We start from the raw sequence: 16,247 nt of genomic DNA, 5'->3' as shown, positions 1-16,247 counted from the left end.
CAGTCAGAATGGCCATTATTAAAAATAAGTCTACAAATACTAAATGCTGGAGAGGGTGTGGAGAAAAAGGAACCCTCCTACACTGCTGGTGGGAATGTAAATTGGTGCAGCCACTATGGAGAACACTATGGAGGTTACTTGAAAAGCTAAAAACAGAGTTACCATATGATCCTGCAATCCCACTCCAGGGCATATATTGGCAGAAAACTCTTAATTAGAAAAGATACATGCACGCCCAGTGTTCATAGCAGCACTATTACAATACCCAAGACATGGAAGCAACCTAAATGTCCATTGAGAGATGAATGGATAAAGAAGATGTGTGTGTGTGTGTGTGTGTGTGTGTGTGTACACACAGTGGAAAATTAGCCATAAAAAAGAATGAAAGAATGAAAAAATGACATTTGCAGGAACATGGATGGACTTAGAGATACATTAATAAGAGAAAGACAAATATATGAAATCACTTATTTGTGGAATCTACAAAAATGATACAAATGAACTAATTTACGAAACAGAAAGAGACTCACAGAGATCGAAAACAAACTCACGGTTACCAAAGGGGATAGTGGAGGGAAGGGGGAGATAAATTAGGAGTTCGGGATTAATAAATACACCCTACTATTATATAAAATAGGTAAATAACAAGGACCTGTATAGCACAGGGAACTATACTCAATATCTTATAATAGCCTATAATAAAAAAGAATCTGAAAAAGATAAACATATGTAACTGAATCACTTTGCTGTACACTTGAAACTAACACAACATTGTAAATTAACTATACTTCAGTTTAAAAAAAATTTTTTAAAGAATTGCTTAGTCTTGTTAAAAATGTATTATATATTGAAATGGATTGAGTACTTGCAGCCTGTTCTTTTACTGCAGTTTTTATATTCCTGAAAATATCTTTTATTTTCATACATTTTTTTTGACCATACATCATTGTCAGAAGATTTGTTTCATTTGGAACTCAGGTGCCGTTACCTGAGTTCTTTCATGCTTGAGAATATCTTTCTTGTTTTTATTGGAAGTCCAGTTATCAGTAGATATATATATTCCCCCTAGTTTTGCAAATACTGTTCCCCATTATTCTTTCAACAGCATCAGTTACCAAAAGCTGCCTATCTTCCCTTGTCTCTCTCCTCCCTCATGCATTTTAGGTGACTAACTTTTCCTGCCAGCATCTATTCCTAACCTCAATATCCCTATGAATTTCCTTTTTTTAAAAAAAAATTATTTATTTGGCTGTGTTGGGTCTTTGTTGCTGCGCACGGGCTTTATCTAGTTGTGGAGAGTGGGGGCTACTCTTCATTACTGTGCACAGGCTTTTCATTGCGGTGGCTTCTCTTGTTGTGGAGCACGGGCTCTAGGCGCGCGAGCTTCAGTAGTTGTGGCGCATGGGCTTAGTTGCTCCGTGGCATGTGCGATCTTCCTGGACCAGGGCTCGAACCTGTGTCCCCTGCATTGGCAGGCGGATTCTTAACCACTGCGCCACCAGGGAAGTCCCTGAATTTCCTTTTCATTAGAGTTTATTAACTTCGAGTGTATGCTGTAGTATTGATTATTCTGCATCAGCCTTTCTTGTGCTATGGTATACCTTTCATTCTTCCAACTCAAATGTTTATTTCAGGGATATTTTTGTTGTTTTCTTTGAATGTTTTTCTTTTCATTTCTTGTGGATTGAGATATTATATATTGATTATTAAGTTATTTTTTCTGTAAGAGTTTTGCTTTCTTAAGTGCCAAAAGTTTGCTTTCATTTCCTTCTGTTATGTTGTACTTGAACCTAATGTTTTGTTTTACCTTTTTGAGGACTTCCCTTTTAAAAAACAAAAACAGCTCCTATAATCTCTTCAAGGATATGGAATACTATTTGTCTGAACTCTTCTGTTTGTTTGTGTAAGTCTTTTGTTTCTTTTAAATTAAAAAAATTTTTTTTCTGGGTGGGGGGTAAGTCTTTTCAAAGTATGTTCTTCACCTGTCTTGTTTGTTTCTTTGCTCTGTTTTACAGTTTCTTCAAATAGGTTCCAGGCTGAGTCTTTGAATTTTTGCTTGTCTTTGAATCAACACATTATTTACTCACATATAAACCATCTTGGGGATGCTTGAGGGTGGGGAAGTGTGTTGGGGTAGTCTGCCATGTTCTGTATCCAGGTTTGGTAATGGTTACCTCTTCTTCTTTGTTATTCTGCTTCTCCAGGATTCTCCTTTAACTCGATGGTTTGCTTACAGACATTAAAAGTAGCATCTTGAGCTTGGTTCCCTCAGCTCTGTCTCCTTTGCCATTTTCTAATTTCCATATATAGATCTGGGTCTCTAAATGGACAGTCTTCTTTCATGGCTCATCTGTGCTCCAGATTCATCACTTGAACAAAGGATAACTATGTGTGTTTTGGGACATTCATCAGTCCTAAACATTTTTATTTCTGGATTTATCAGTCCCAAATAGAAAGCTGCATTTAGCCCGTCATTTGAGGTACTGAGAATAAGCTATCTGACATATCTCTCTGGACCACTTCTTATGTGAATGTTTTGTTGAAAATGGATTTTTGTTTTTTCATATGAGAGGCTAGAAGAAAAATAATATATGAGAGGCTAGAATAGGAAAAAAGGGCTCTTCGTTCCACCATCTTTTACTTAGGAGTTTGACAGTTCTGTGCCTTTTGTGTTAAAAGTAACCCTTTATGTTTACTGCAAAAATTTTTCATGGTCTTTTCAGTATGTTAAACTTTTGAATAGGTACACTATTTTTTATAAGGTAACCCAAAGCATTCATACAGATAATACAGTAAAAACCTGGAATGCCTTTTTTTTTTTTTTTTTTTTTTTTTTTTTTTTGCTGTACGCGGGCTCTCACTGTTGTGGCCTCTCCCGTTGCGGAGCTCCGGACGCACAGGCTCAGCAGCCATGGCTCATGGGCCCAGCCGCTCCGTGGCATGTGGGATCTTCCCGGACCAGGGCACGAACCCATGTCCCCTGCATCGGCAGGCGGACTCTCAACCACTGCGCCAACAGGGAAGCCCTGGAATGACTATTTTTAATGGTTAGAATATGTATAACAAGTTTAAGAAATATGAAGATCCTACGTTATTTGTGTGGTGGAGTATATGTATGTTTACGTACAATCCAATTATTCCAATTCCTATAATCATTGTAATGTAGTGAGTTACTGTCTTCAATTTAAATTTTAAAAATCTGGTACTTTGTAATTATATAGAATCTTGGGCCTCTGAGGTCATCTGTTAGGCTAGATTTAGTAGTTTTCTTTATATAAATCTTGTTTTTATGTGAAAATCTCTATAGATGTGGTTTGTTTTCTCCTGTTTGTTCGGGGTTTTTTTGGCTGCACCAGGATCTTAGTTCCCCAACCAGGGATTGAACCCGTGCCGCCTGAACTGGAAGCCAAGTCTTAACTACTGCACCACCAGGGAAGTCCCAATGTGGGTTTTTTTCTAAGCTGTTTTTAGGAGCTGGGGTTGATTACAATTCCTCAGATAATTGCTGCTTTATCAGTATTCTACCCAAAGAATGACTTTTAAAGTATTAATAGAGGTAGGGATTTTTGATGTTTCTGACTGTGGAAGTTAGTTGACTACTTCATTTACTCATTACCATTTGTGGACAACCTTATTAGGAGTATCTTTATAACAAGCTAAAATAAACTGTTTGGGACTCTTTTTGTGAGGATTTAATATTCAAGTACCCTTCACATAATTAAGTCTTTATTCTTCCCTTATGTGTGCTCTCTAGGCCAAATAGTGCCCCATTTCCCCAACCATTCTGCATGATTTTCTGAATCTCTACCATCCATCGTGGATGCACTATTTTTTAGTGTTCCTCTTAATATGTGACTCTTAGATGAGAATATGTTACTCTAGCCACAAATCAGATTTTTACAAAAGTATTGTAGAATGAATGCCTTTGATAAAGTTACTTTATTTTTAATAGCCAAAGATTTTGCTATCAAATTGTAAGGTGTAGTTAACTTCACTAAAAGGTTGTTGATTTTGCTAGTCTGCCCTGCCCAGTGGGTGTAATGGTTTGAACCTAAGGGAAAATGTGTAAGGCTTAATCTTATGGGATCAATGAAATCTTATTTCAGCATCTTTGCAACCCAAGATCATGTTTTTAAAATACCACTTTAGTTTTAAAAGAAAACAGTTGCTCCTAGAGAAGGGTAGCATGGTATCACAGGAGGAATATTTCATTCACTTAGCAGCCATAAAACACACTTTCTGATTCTACCACTTATCCAGCAAATTATATGACATTTGTCTTTAGTCTTTGCAATCTTGATTAAAAAAAGAAAACAAAACAAACCTTGTCTGTAATAACATGGTGTATTATATGTATTATATGTATATACTTCTTAGGGTTGTTGTGAAGATTGAGTTGTTGTAAAAGCAATTTTAAAATTATAAATTGTTACAGAAATAAATGCTAAGGATAAGGGATATTCATTAAATTCGGTGATCCTAATTAAAACAAAAATTTCTGGGGTTTCAGTGGCCAGTGACAGTCTCTTGGAATGTCTTTCCTTTGTTTTTTTTTTTTTTTTTTTTTTTTTTGTGGTACGTGGGCCTCTCACTGCTGTGGCCTCTCCCGTTGCGGAGCGCAGTCTCAGCGGCCATGGCTCGGGCCCAGCCGCTCTGTGGCATGTGGGATCTTCCCGGACCGAGGCACGAACTCGTGTCCCCTGCATTGGCAGGCGGACTCTCAAACACTGCGCCACCAGGAAAGCCCTGTCTTTCCATCTTTTACGTTGGTGTAAGAGTGCCAGTTAAGGGCTTCCCTGGTGGCGCAGTGGTTGAGAATCTGCCTGCTAATGCAAGGGACACGGGTTCGAGCCCTGGTCTGGGAGGATCCCACATGCTGCAGAGCAACTAGGCCTGTGAGCCACAACTACTGAGCTTGCACGTCTGGAGCCTGTGCTCCGCAGAAAGAGAGGCTGCGATAGTGAGAGGCCCGTGCACCGTGATGACGAGTGGCCCCCGCTTGCCACAACTAGAGAAAGCCCTCGCACAGAAACGAAGACCCAACACAGCAAAAATAAATTAATTAATTAATAAACTCCTACCCCCAACATCTTCTTTAAAAAAAAAAAAGTACCAATTAAGTCAGTACGCTGATTAACCATGATCTGGTTCCCTGACTCCTGCTGGCCTTTTTTCTGTTACTAAAATCCTTTATGTATTGTTTACCTTCTGTCTCAAATGCTCTTCCTTCATTGTATCTTTGGTTGTCGCCTAAATATTTTAAGTCTCAGTTTACATGTTACGTCTTTAGGGATGGCCTCTCTGAGGTATACCCCCCCCCCACCGTCCTGTCAATATCATATAACCCTGTTTTCTTCATGAGTTAATATTATCAGAAATTGTTTGCCTGTACTTTTCTACTTCATGAGAGCTGTGGAACACATTGGTCTCCTCTGCTGTTATATTTGCTATACCTTGAATGGTATCTAGCATGTACTCAACAAATGTTTGTTAAGCCAGTTATTCTTGTTCTTTCAAGGGAGAGGTCTGGTTGGTTGGAGCATAGGTAATTCTTCTTAATTAATTTGAATTAGCTCTTTAAGATAATGTCTTCAGGGTTCCAGGGGATAGGAAAAAATAACCTATGATTATATAGATTTTAACTTTAAGATGTCTGAGGCAGTGTAAAGCTTGGTCTTACTTAACTCTCACATGTTCTGGATGGGGAAAACTGAAACTGAAATAAGTTAACTTAGCTGGCTGTGACATAATTATGATACAGTAGAAAGAGTATGGACTTTGGAGTTGGACTATGAATACCAGACTCCTAACTCATAGACTATTGGATTTTAGGCTCATGGAGTTTGTTTGAAGTGTCCACTTTCTCATCTATAAAATGGGAGTAATTTTTGGCAGAGTTGTTAAAGATTAAACCAAGGAAGCCCAGTCACATGTTTAGGCCAAAGTAGGTAGTTAAATATTTACTATTATAAAATTTTAATGTGGCATTTAATAAGCAAATGATTACTCTGCACATACATTGTGCTAAATAAGCTCTTTTCCTGACCTAAATGTGAAGTGAACACAACTACATAAATTCCCTTTTCTCATGCAACTTACAGTCGAGTGAGACATAGACAATAAACAGAAATTATCGGGTGGTGCTAAGTACTGTGGAGAAAAGTAAAGCAGGATGAGCGGTGATGGTGGGGCAGTTCATGTTGCTATTTTAGGGATGGTAGTTAGGAAACCTCTGACTGATGAGGTGGCTTTAGAGCAGAAACCTAAAGGAAGTGAGAGAACAAACCGCATGTAGATATCTAGAGTTTTCTAGTTAGAGGGAAGAGCAAGTACAAACATTGGTAAATTTGAGGAACAGCAAGAAGCTCAGGGCCAGTACTGATATCAGACCAGTTCCTTTAGGGCCTTGCCCTATAGGCTATTACAGAGAGTCACAGTTATGTTAGATTTCAGGTTATACTTTTTAGGGGTTAAAAACAACAATGGATAGAAAAGTGATGCTCTCATGAGTCCAGTTATAAAATTGTCGCCTTACAACTTAAACATGTCATTTGTGCTGTTGTTTGGTGTTTTTGGTGTAGAGGTTGGTCAGAGCACACTGTTACATGGGGCTAATTACTGGTAGTTTTTCTTCTTCTCTCTTTCCTGCTAGTGCCTGTAGGAAACACTTAAAAAATATTTAATTATAAAATGTTGGCACCTCCATCTCAATAATTCCTAGAACTCTTGTTCCAAAATGAACAATTAATGTAATTTGGGATGTTGTCCTAGAGATGAATTTTTTTTAAAAAAGAAAAGTCACTCTTAGCAAACTCATATTTTTGGTCTTTTTAGATTGTGAATCGGCACGGTCCTGAGGCAGACAGGCATTTATTACGCTGCCTATTTTCGCATGTGGATTTCAGTGGCGATGGTAAAAGCAGTGGCAAAGATTTTCATCAGGTATTTGGGGCTTACATAGTATATATATTCACTTAGATCTAATTGTTCCATGAATTGCATTTTGGGCATAGCTGTGTAGCAAACACATAAAGGATCCAAAAATAATCTTAGCTGAATGGCTGAAAGGCAGTGGGACTTTTCCTTTTCTTGTCCTTCTCTTCTCCTGCCTGACTGCAGACCATTACAGCTACTTAGTTCAGGTTTAGAGAGCTGGGAATCAGACCTGCCTGAAGGAAGCAGGACTGTGGGGAAGTCCAGCTTGAGAAGTAAGTAAGGCAGAGAGAGGATCTCTTCACCTAGTTTGAGTTTCTATGGTTTGATTCTCATTCTGGGAACAGTTTGTCATGATATTACTCCTTATAGTTATCTTGTCAGTGGACTTTCTTCTGTAGAGGTTTTGGTTTAACACCTGTTGCTAATAGACTTTGGTAGTTTCAATAGGATTTTTAAAGAGCTGATGTAGAAACAGTGTACAGTATCAGATTACCCTTTAATGTTCTGAGCAATGCTGCTTCTATTTGTGCAAGAAGATGACTGTTAGTGCTAATGAAAATTCATTTGTTATTTTTAAAGACTCAGTTTCTGATTCAGGAGTGTGCGTCACTGATTACGAAGCCAAATTTTATCTCCACGCTGTCCTATGCCATTGATAATCCATTGCACTATCAGAAGGTTGGTATTCCTTTTATCTTTAGTGGTCCTAAGAATGTGATCTTTTATTAGGTTTTCTAAAAAGGCCTTAATCCTTGGCTTCATAATATCATATTGTAAATAAAAATTTCAGATACTTTCTTTGGAGTTTTTATAGCTTTCTAACAAAGTCAAGGTGGTTTGATAATAATTAGAATCTTAATAAAACCAGATCATGTGAAGGCTTAAGCTTGTCAGAACACAGTTCCACAGCTGTTGGTAGCAGCACTACAGAATTGTCACTCCTATGTAGCACCATAATTGGGTAAACAGATGCTTTTATAAACTTTTTGAAAATTGTATGTTCTTATTTTAAAATAAAGTTTGGTTTATTTCAGAGTTTAAAGCCTGCACCCCACTTATTTGCCCAGCTGAGTAAAGTTCTCAAGTTAAGCAAAGTACAAGAGGTAAGTGATTTAAGAAAAGAGATGTAGGCAAAATTAGAAATAAAACAACTATTTGACTCTTTGGTCAATCTAACCCTTCTTGTTTCAGGTAATTTTTGGCCTTGCCCTCTTGAATTCTTCCAGCTCAGATCTCAGAGGTTTTGGTAAGTTTCCTTTTCCCTAAAGATCCTATAGTGAAGTTAGAGTCTTTAAAACCTGTGGGCTTCTGAGTCTTGAGCCTCCATAGTTTAGAGAGTAAGATTATTTTCTTTTGGTCTCTTTTATGTATGTATGTATATGTACGTATGGTAAAAACATAAAATTTACCTTCGTAACCATTTTCAAGTGTATAATTCAGTAGTGTTAACTATATTCACATTGTTGTATAATGGATGTCTGGAACTTCTTTGTCTTGCAAAACTGAAACTCTGTACCCATCCAAAAATTCTCCATTCCCTCTCCTCCTCCTGCCCCTGCCCCCCACCGCCAAGTCCCTGGTAACTGGTCTTTTATTTTTATGCCTACCAGCTAGAGCTGTAAAAACATTAGAGGGTGAAGGGTGAGTTGGTGAATGAGAATGATGATCACCTGTATTTTGATGATATGTGACTTCTTACCCATCGTGGTGCAAAAATAACTTGTGGTTTTTTATTTATCTCATTTCTAGCTGCCCAGTTTATCAAACAGAAGCTTCCAGATCTTCTGCGTTCTTACATTGACGCAGACGTCAGTGGAAATCAAGAAGGTGGCTTCCAGGATATAGCAATAGAAGTCCTACACCTCCTCCTCTCCCATCTCCTCTTTGGGCAGAAGGGAGCCTTTGGAGTTGGACAGGAACAGATAGACGCTTTTCTTAAGACGCTGCGCAGAGGTAAAAAGGAGTGTCTGTAGCCTACAAAAGATGATTTCTTTGGATGAACACACATTACAAAGGATTGTAGAATACAAATGAAGGCAGTGATTTACTTTTCTGTTAACTTCGTAATCTTTCAAGGAAGAGAGTATTTTATAATTTAAAATATGAAAATGATAAAAGCCTCATTATAGACAAGGTATAAAATGAAGAGCACTTACCAGCAATATTGTTGTCTAAGTACAATCTCATTTCAGACTTGGTATATTTCCACGTGGTCAGATTTTTCCCTTTTAGGGAGACAGAGACTACAGTATTTGTGACATGCTCTCTTTAGTTTAAAATGTCAATCACTATCATATATCCACTTTACCTCTTGGCTGTTGGCATTGTTATGCTAAGATAACTCCTGGTTCTGTTGTTGCCATCCTCCTTCCTCTGATCCTTTTTTTAGAGAGAGTGTTTAAAACAAATCTTTTATAGTGGACTAACCACTATCCAGTTTCACTCTTATTATTGTTTACTTCTTAACATTGATATAGTTTAATTTAAACTTCATTAACTTTCTCAGTAATAGGACGTTTTCCACTTGTCAGTGAAATAGAGAGAGACTGATGTACCAATTATTTCTGATGTCTTCCTTGCATGGGAATTGATAGCCCTTTTGTGAAATTTTAAAGTAATATTTAGGGTGCAATAGATAATGGGATCCTAATAAAAAAATTAAAAATATACTTATGACCATTTTTTGTGACATAAGAACATTCAAATTTTAGAATTGGGGTTGAAGTCATAACTTGGGCTAGGCTAGCTGGATTGGAAAAACTGAATAACTTTGGTTTGAATATGGACTTGTGAAAACTCAGGTTTGAGAGGCTTTTGAAGAGTAAAAGAGGATAGTTTGTTATTAATCAATATAGCAGTTATAATTATCTTTTTCCTTCTTCAGATTTTCCCCAGGAACGCTGTCCCGTGGTGCTTGCACCACTTTTATACCCTGAAAAACGGGACATCCTAATGGACAGAATCCTGCCTGATTCTGGAGGGGTAGCTAAAACCATGATGGAGAGCTCTTTGGCTGACTTCATGCAAGAAGTGGGCTATGGCTTTTGTGCAAGGTTGGTAGTCAGACATTTTAAACTTCTGATTACTCTTGTGAAAAGCACAATGTAATTCTTTAAAGCAAGTTCCTAAAGATTCCTTAATGTATTATCTTTGCCTCAAGAATTTTGCTTCTAAATTTAATCTTCCACATATTAGTTTTGGTGGCAGCTATAAATGTTCTCATGGCTAAATTTCCATCTCTCCATCCTCCCTAGTTTCTCAAATTTAAGGATCAGAGGTTCCTAGCCTAGTCGCCATGGTAGGCAGTTTTAGCTTTTGAGAGGGAGGGCATTGAGGCAAGTGTTCATGGAACTTGCATCATTTCCCATCCATCATGTCTAATATGCTCTTCCCTGCCCGCACCCTCAATTTCCTTGCTGTACCTTGATTTCTACAGTCTTCCTTTTCTGCCTTTTTCATACCCTGCCTCTCACTTATTTTCCTCACCTGCCAGGGGCATAAAAGGAAATTGTTTCACCCTAATGGTAGCACATAGGACTGTGATATAGTGGATTGTTAATATTTTTCTGAGAATATGTTATTAAGGGCATTAATGTGCTTTGCTTTGACTTTAAGTGTAACATTTAATGTTTTTAAAACTCATACAAACCACATTTCCGCTTATGTTTGAAAGTGTATTTCTTGTGTGTGTATAAATGTGCCTGGCATAAAACTTTTGTTGATGCAAAGTGAAAAAGTTAAAATACATTTTCAGGACTTTGTACATATCAGAATAACTCTTGAGTTATCAGTATTTTAAAGAATAACTTGATTTATACCGAATATTGACATAATTTTATGTCTCTTTGTAGATACTACTGTTAACTCATATTTGCTTCTTCCATCGGTATTTTAAACGTTTTCTATTTCCTTAAGTAGGTGGATTTTACACTCCTAGCTATGTGAAAGTAACAAGAAATGAAGCTTATTACTCTCTATGTTAGTAAAACTCTAGCGACTTCACTCGTTTTATATGAGTGTTTTATATGAGTGTTTCTTAACCTTGGTATTGAGGGTACCATTTTTTTTTTTTTAACATCTTTATTGGGGTATAATTGCTTTACAATGGTGTGTTAGTTTCTGCTTTATAACAAAGTGAATCAGTCATACATAAACTTATGTTCCCATATATCTTCCCTCTTGCGTCTCCCTCCCTCCCACCCTCCCTATCCCACCCCTCCAGGCTGTCACAAAGCACCGAGCCAATATCCCTGTGCCATGCGGCTGCTTCCCACTAGCTATCTACCTTACTACGTTTGTTAGTGTGTATATGTCCATGACTCTCTCTCGCCCTGTCACAGCTCACCCTTCCCCCTCCCCATAACCTCAAGTCCGTTCTCTAGGAGGTCTGCGTCTTTATTCCTGCCTTACCTCTAGGTTCTTCATGACATTTTTTTTTTCTTAAATTCCATATATATGTGTTAGCATACGGTATTTGTCTTTTTCTTTCTGACTTACTTCACTCTGTATGACAGACTCTAGGTCTATCCACCTCATTACAAATAGCTCAATTTCGTTTCTTTCTATGGCTGAGTAATATTCCATTGTATATATGTGCCACATCTTCTTTATCCATTCATCCGATGATGGGCACTTAGGTTGTTTCCATCTCCGGGCTATTGTAAATAGAGCTGCAATGAACATTTTGGTACATGACTCTTTTTGAATTTCGGTTTTCTCAGGGTATATGCCCAGTAGTGGGATTGCTGGGTCATATGGTAGTTCTATTTGTAGTTTTTTAAGGAACCTCCATACTGTTCTCCATAGTGGCTGAACCAATTCACATTCCCACCAGCAGTGCAAGAGTGAGGGTACCATTTTTTGAAGTTAAATTTCTGTTTCAGTATTGAAGAATGTCGCAATATAATCATGCAGTTTGGTGTTCGGGAGGTCACAGCTGCCCAGGTTGCAAGGGTTTTGGGAATGATGGCTCGAACTCATTCAGGATTAACAGATGGAATTCCATTACAGGTAGGTGTGGAAATAAACTATTTTACAAAGTGAATTAATGTCCTGCCCTCTTTATTTTATTTATTAAATTACAGTATGATTGTTCTACCAACCAGAGCTGAACACATTGAGTAGTTGGCTTTGTTTAATTCAGATTTTAATTCTACAGAGTATCTCTGCTCCTGGCAGTGGGATCTGGAGTGATGGAAAAGATAAAAGTGATGGAGCACAGGCACACACATGGAATGTAGAAGTCTTGATTGATGTTCTCAAAGAACTGGTGAGTACACATGTTATATATTTATGATGTTAGTACGATATAGCCCAAAGAAAGAAAATTTTAATGAATAAAATGCCTAGCTGAATGAGAACTGCAGTGTTTTATAATTTCTGACTTCAAAAGTAATGAAGCAGGCTTCCCTGGTGGCGCAGTGGTTGAGAGTCCGCCTACCGATGCAGGGGACACGGGTTCATGCCCCGGTCCGGGAAGATCCCACATGCCGCGGAGCGGCTGGGCCTGTGAGCCATGGCCACTGAGCCTGCGCGTCCGGAGCCTGTGCTCCGCAGCGGGAGAGGCCACAACAGTGACAGGCCTGCGTACCGGAAAAAAAAAAAAAAAAAGTAATGAAGGGTCTGAGATAGTTATGTACTGAAAATAGTATGCAATCAAACTCTAGCTTTGTTCATAATGAATTGTTGCTATGCAATTCTGAGTAGCACTGCTGAGGTGGTTTGGTAGGTTGTTAGTGTGTGGTTTTTTGGGGAGGATGAATATGTTACAAAGTAATGATTGTATGAGGAATTACTGAGGAGAAAGAAAGTCTTCTGAAATTTTTCTGGAAGGTGCAACAAAAACCCTGCCAACCTTCTTTATGGGATATTATTATAGGGATAAAAAAAGCCATACTTATCTTACTACTTCCACTTCTGAAATATCCACAGACTAAATAATTGGTCCCCAAATAAACAACGTACCTCTCCTAAAATATTGAACTGTTAAAATAAAATATAAAAAAGTGAAACTTCTAGTTATTAAAAGGGAGTGATGAAATTTAGTCAGTGAGAGAACAGTGGAGTCAAGATCAAGATGTAATGTTTTCAGTCTTGTTCATAAAATGTCAAGGAACAAAATGTAACACTAAAGACTACAAATAAATACTTCCCTAACATTCTTGATAAGGTGTCAGGTCATTTGTCTATCCTATTTCTCATTTTTAGTTTCCTACATTTGTAGCTTATAAGTAAAATTGAGTAACAGGGAATCATACTGTTCTCTGTGTGACCTTATTACTAACAGCATCAGTGGGTTTTCTTTTTATTTTTCTTAATAGTAGATGGGTTTATGGTGTTCAGACCTACTCTTTAGTAATAGAGGAGGGGAAAAAATAACACGTGATCATGGCAGAAAACTTAGAGAGTGAAAAGGAAGAAAAGCAAAATAAAACCACAGTTTTAGCACTTAAGGATAACCAGTTACTAATTGGTTTGGTTTTTTTCTTTTTTAATTTTTAAAAAAGTAATTAATTTATTTTTGTCTTCGTTGCTTCGCACGGGCTTTCTCTAGTTGCAGCAAGCAGGGGCTACTCTTCCTTGCGGTGCACAGGCTTCGCACTGCTGTGGCTTCTCTTGTTGCAGAGCACGAACTCTAGGCGTGCGGGCTTCAGTAGTTGTGGCGCATGGGCTTAGTTGCTCTGTGGCATGTGGGATCTTCCCGGACCAGGGCTCAAACCCGTGTCCCCTGCATTGGCAGGCGGACTCTTTTTTTTTTTTTTTGCAGTACGTGGGCCTCTCACTGTTGTGGCCTCTCCTGTTGCGGAACACAGGCTCTGGACGCGCAGGCTCAGTGGCCATGGCTCACGGGCCCAGCCACTCCGCGGCACGTGGGATCTTCCCGGACCGGGGCGCGAACCTGTGTCCCCTGCATCAGCAGGTGGACTGTCAACCACTGCGCCACCAGGGAAGCCCTACTGATTTGTTTTTAACCTGTGGTTGTCTTGCAAATACGAAAACATGCTTTTCCCTCAGTTTCATCTTTGTACTTTATTGCACTATTGAAAAACTCTTTTTTAAAAAAATTGCAGACAAGGACAGTTTTCCATGTTATCTGAACCTATGTTTTGATTTCAGAGAGTGCAAAGGCTATAAATTGAACGCCTTCACTGTGGATTTGAATAGTTGAATTAGTAATCTCTTTTCTTCTTCCTTTTTCTCGTATATTTGAGTTTCTGTACAATTTTTTGTAGAAAGGGAACAGAGGACAATTTCAGATACACATTGGGTTAATAATTTTTCTGATTTACTTCCAAGGATGGGAGGAGGAAACCATAGGGGCACGCCTGTGGATTTACCAAACTTAACTCTCTCTAGGATAATGCTGTTTAATAGTATATTTATGGTTTTATTCTGTCACAGCCAGTCCTTGAAACAAATTTTAGAAAGAAAAAAATGTTACCTCTGAATGCCATTGTTGTCTTAGAGTGAATACCCCAACTGACGTTTATTCTTTGTACCATATACAAAGCAAGCATTAAAGTCTTTATGGATTGAAAGGTGTCACCTTAGAGCAAAACTAAACTGGACATAACGCTTTGGTTGGAGATTTAATTATGAAGTGTGCGCAGCCTTTTCTTCTTTCAAGCACAAAATATTCTTCTGTTTTTTCTTTCCCCCTTTTCTTTTTGGCCACGCTGTGCAGCATGCGGGGTTTTAGTTCCCCGACCAGGGATCGAACTTGTGCCCCCGGCATCGGGAGCACAGGGTCTTAACCACTGGACCGCCCGGGAAGTCCCAAGCACAAAATATTCTTATTGCTTGGTGCAGAGTGTTTGGTAAATTATCTTCTCTAAATGTGTTTCCTTTGCTTTGTGTTTCTTTAAGGAATCTCATACTGCTTTTATGAATACCTTTTCATAAAACATTTTTGAATGGAATTTTTAGTCATTTTGACATAAAGAATCTAGACCACTTTTCCTGATGCATACATTGGGATGCTTTTAGGGGAGATCTTTAGTTAATTAAGTTTTTTTTTTTAAATAAATTTATTCATTTATTTTTGGCTGCATTGAGTCTTCATTGCTGCGCACGGGCTTTCTCTAGTTGCGGCGAGCAGGGGCTACTCTTCATTGCGGTGCACGGGCTTCTCATTGCGGTGTCTTCTCTTGTTGTGGAGCACAGGCTCTAGGCGCGGGCTTCAGTAGTTGTGGCACGTGGGCTCAGTAGTTGTGGCTCGTGGGCTCTAGAGCACAGGCTCAGTAGTTGTGGCGCACGGGCTTAGTTGCTCCGCGGCATGTGGGATCCCCGGACCAGGGATCAAACCCCCATGTCCCCTGCATTGGCCGGAGGATTCTTAACCACTGCACCACCTGGGAAGTCCTTGTTAATTAAGATTGATATTTGGGATAATTGATTTATCTTTGTAGCTTTGTTCCAAGGTAGTGGAATCTTACTATAAAGATGAGGCACTAAGTGAAGTGTTATCTGTTTGCCATATTGGGATGGGAGTGTTCGTTGGACTAAAGTAGGGGAAGAGATTTCCCCTTTATGTACTCACGTATTCACGAGTATGTTGTGAACTGAAAGGTAACTTGGAGTAGCTTGCTGGTAGAGCCAGTTTATTTTGAATATTAAGAATTTACCTTTCCAAGTCTCTTTGGAAATGCCAGAAAGATTTAGATGACTTTGAGTCTATAATTAGACCATCTTGATTGAACTTCAGATTTAATATGGCTCTTTGGATAAAGCAATCAAACACTTTTGTTCATTAAACTTTTTTTTGGCTACGTTGGTTCTTCGTTGCTGTGCGTGGGCTTTCTCTAGTTTCAGAGAGTGGGGGCTACTCTTTGTTGCGGTGCGCGGGCTTCTCGTTCACGGTGGCTTCTCTTGTTGCGGAGCACAGGCTCTAGCCGCGCAGGCTTCAGTAGTTGCTGCACGTGGGCTCAGTAATTGTGGTGTATGGGCTTAGTTGCTCCACAGCATGTGGGATCTTCCTGGACCAGAGATCGAACCTGTGTCACCTGCATTGGCAGGCGGGTTCTTAACCACTGCATCACCAGGGAAGTCCCTTTTCATTAAACTTTGAAATGCTTTTCTTTTTTAGAACCCAAGTTTGAATTTCAAGGAAGTAACTTACGAACTGGACCATCCTGGATTTCAAATTCGTGACAGTAAAGGACTTCATAATGTAGTGTATGGCATTCAGAGGGGTCTGGGTATGGAAGTGTTCCCTGTAGACCTCATATACAGACCTTGGAAACATGCAGAAGGCCAGGTAAGTGAATGATGTTTAGCTATAGAAGAGGCAAAGAATCATGGCTTAGATAGTG

The 16,247-nt window shown here is 38.8% G+C and overlaps 1 protein-coding gene across 6 annotated transcripts in view; it reads left to right on the top strand.

Annotated features, from left to right (window-relative positions):
* CNOT1 (CCR4-NOT transcription complex subunit 1) overlaps positions 1 to 16,247 on the top strand; it is a 101,656-nt gene that overhangs the window by 35,008 nt on the left and 50,401 nt on the right. For all 6 annotated transcript variants that reach the window (XM_060000560.1, XM_060000557.1, XM_060000561.1 and 3 more), the window contains exons 3-11: positions 6,835 to 6,942; positions 7,516 to 7,614; positions 7,971 to 8,039; positions 8,128 to 8,182; positions 8,686 to 8,889; positions 9,821 to 9,989; positions 11,820 to 11,946; positions 12,095 to 12,205; positions 16,022 to 16,192. In XM_060000560.1, the coding sequence (XP_059856543.1) occupies positions 6,835 to 6,942; positions 7,516 to 7,614; positions 7,971 to 8,039; positions 8,128 to 8,182; positions 8,686 to 8,889; positions 9,821 to 9,989; positions 11,820 to 11,946; positions 12,095 to 12,205; positions 16,022 to 16,192 (1,113 nt within the window). The remainder of the gene's footprint in view (positions 1 to 6,834; positions 6,943 to 7,515; positions 7,615 to 7,970; positions 8,040 to 8,127; positions 8,183 to 8,685; positions 8,890 to 9,820; positions 9,990 to 11,819; positions 11,947 to 12,094; positions 12,206 to 16,021; positions 16,193 to 16,247) is intronic.

The sequence above is a fragment of the Delphinus delphis genome, chromosome 20 (assembly GCF_949987515.2).
Source record: "Delphinus delphis chromosome 20, mDelDel1.2, whole genome shotgun sequence".
Lineage (NCBI taxonomy): Eukaryota > Metazoa > Chordata > Mammalia > Artiodactyla > Delphinidae > Delphinus > Delphinus delphis.
The sequence above is the reverse complement of the archived record's forward strand: the minus strand, read 5'-3'. Positions and strand labels throughout refer to the sequence as shown.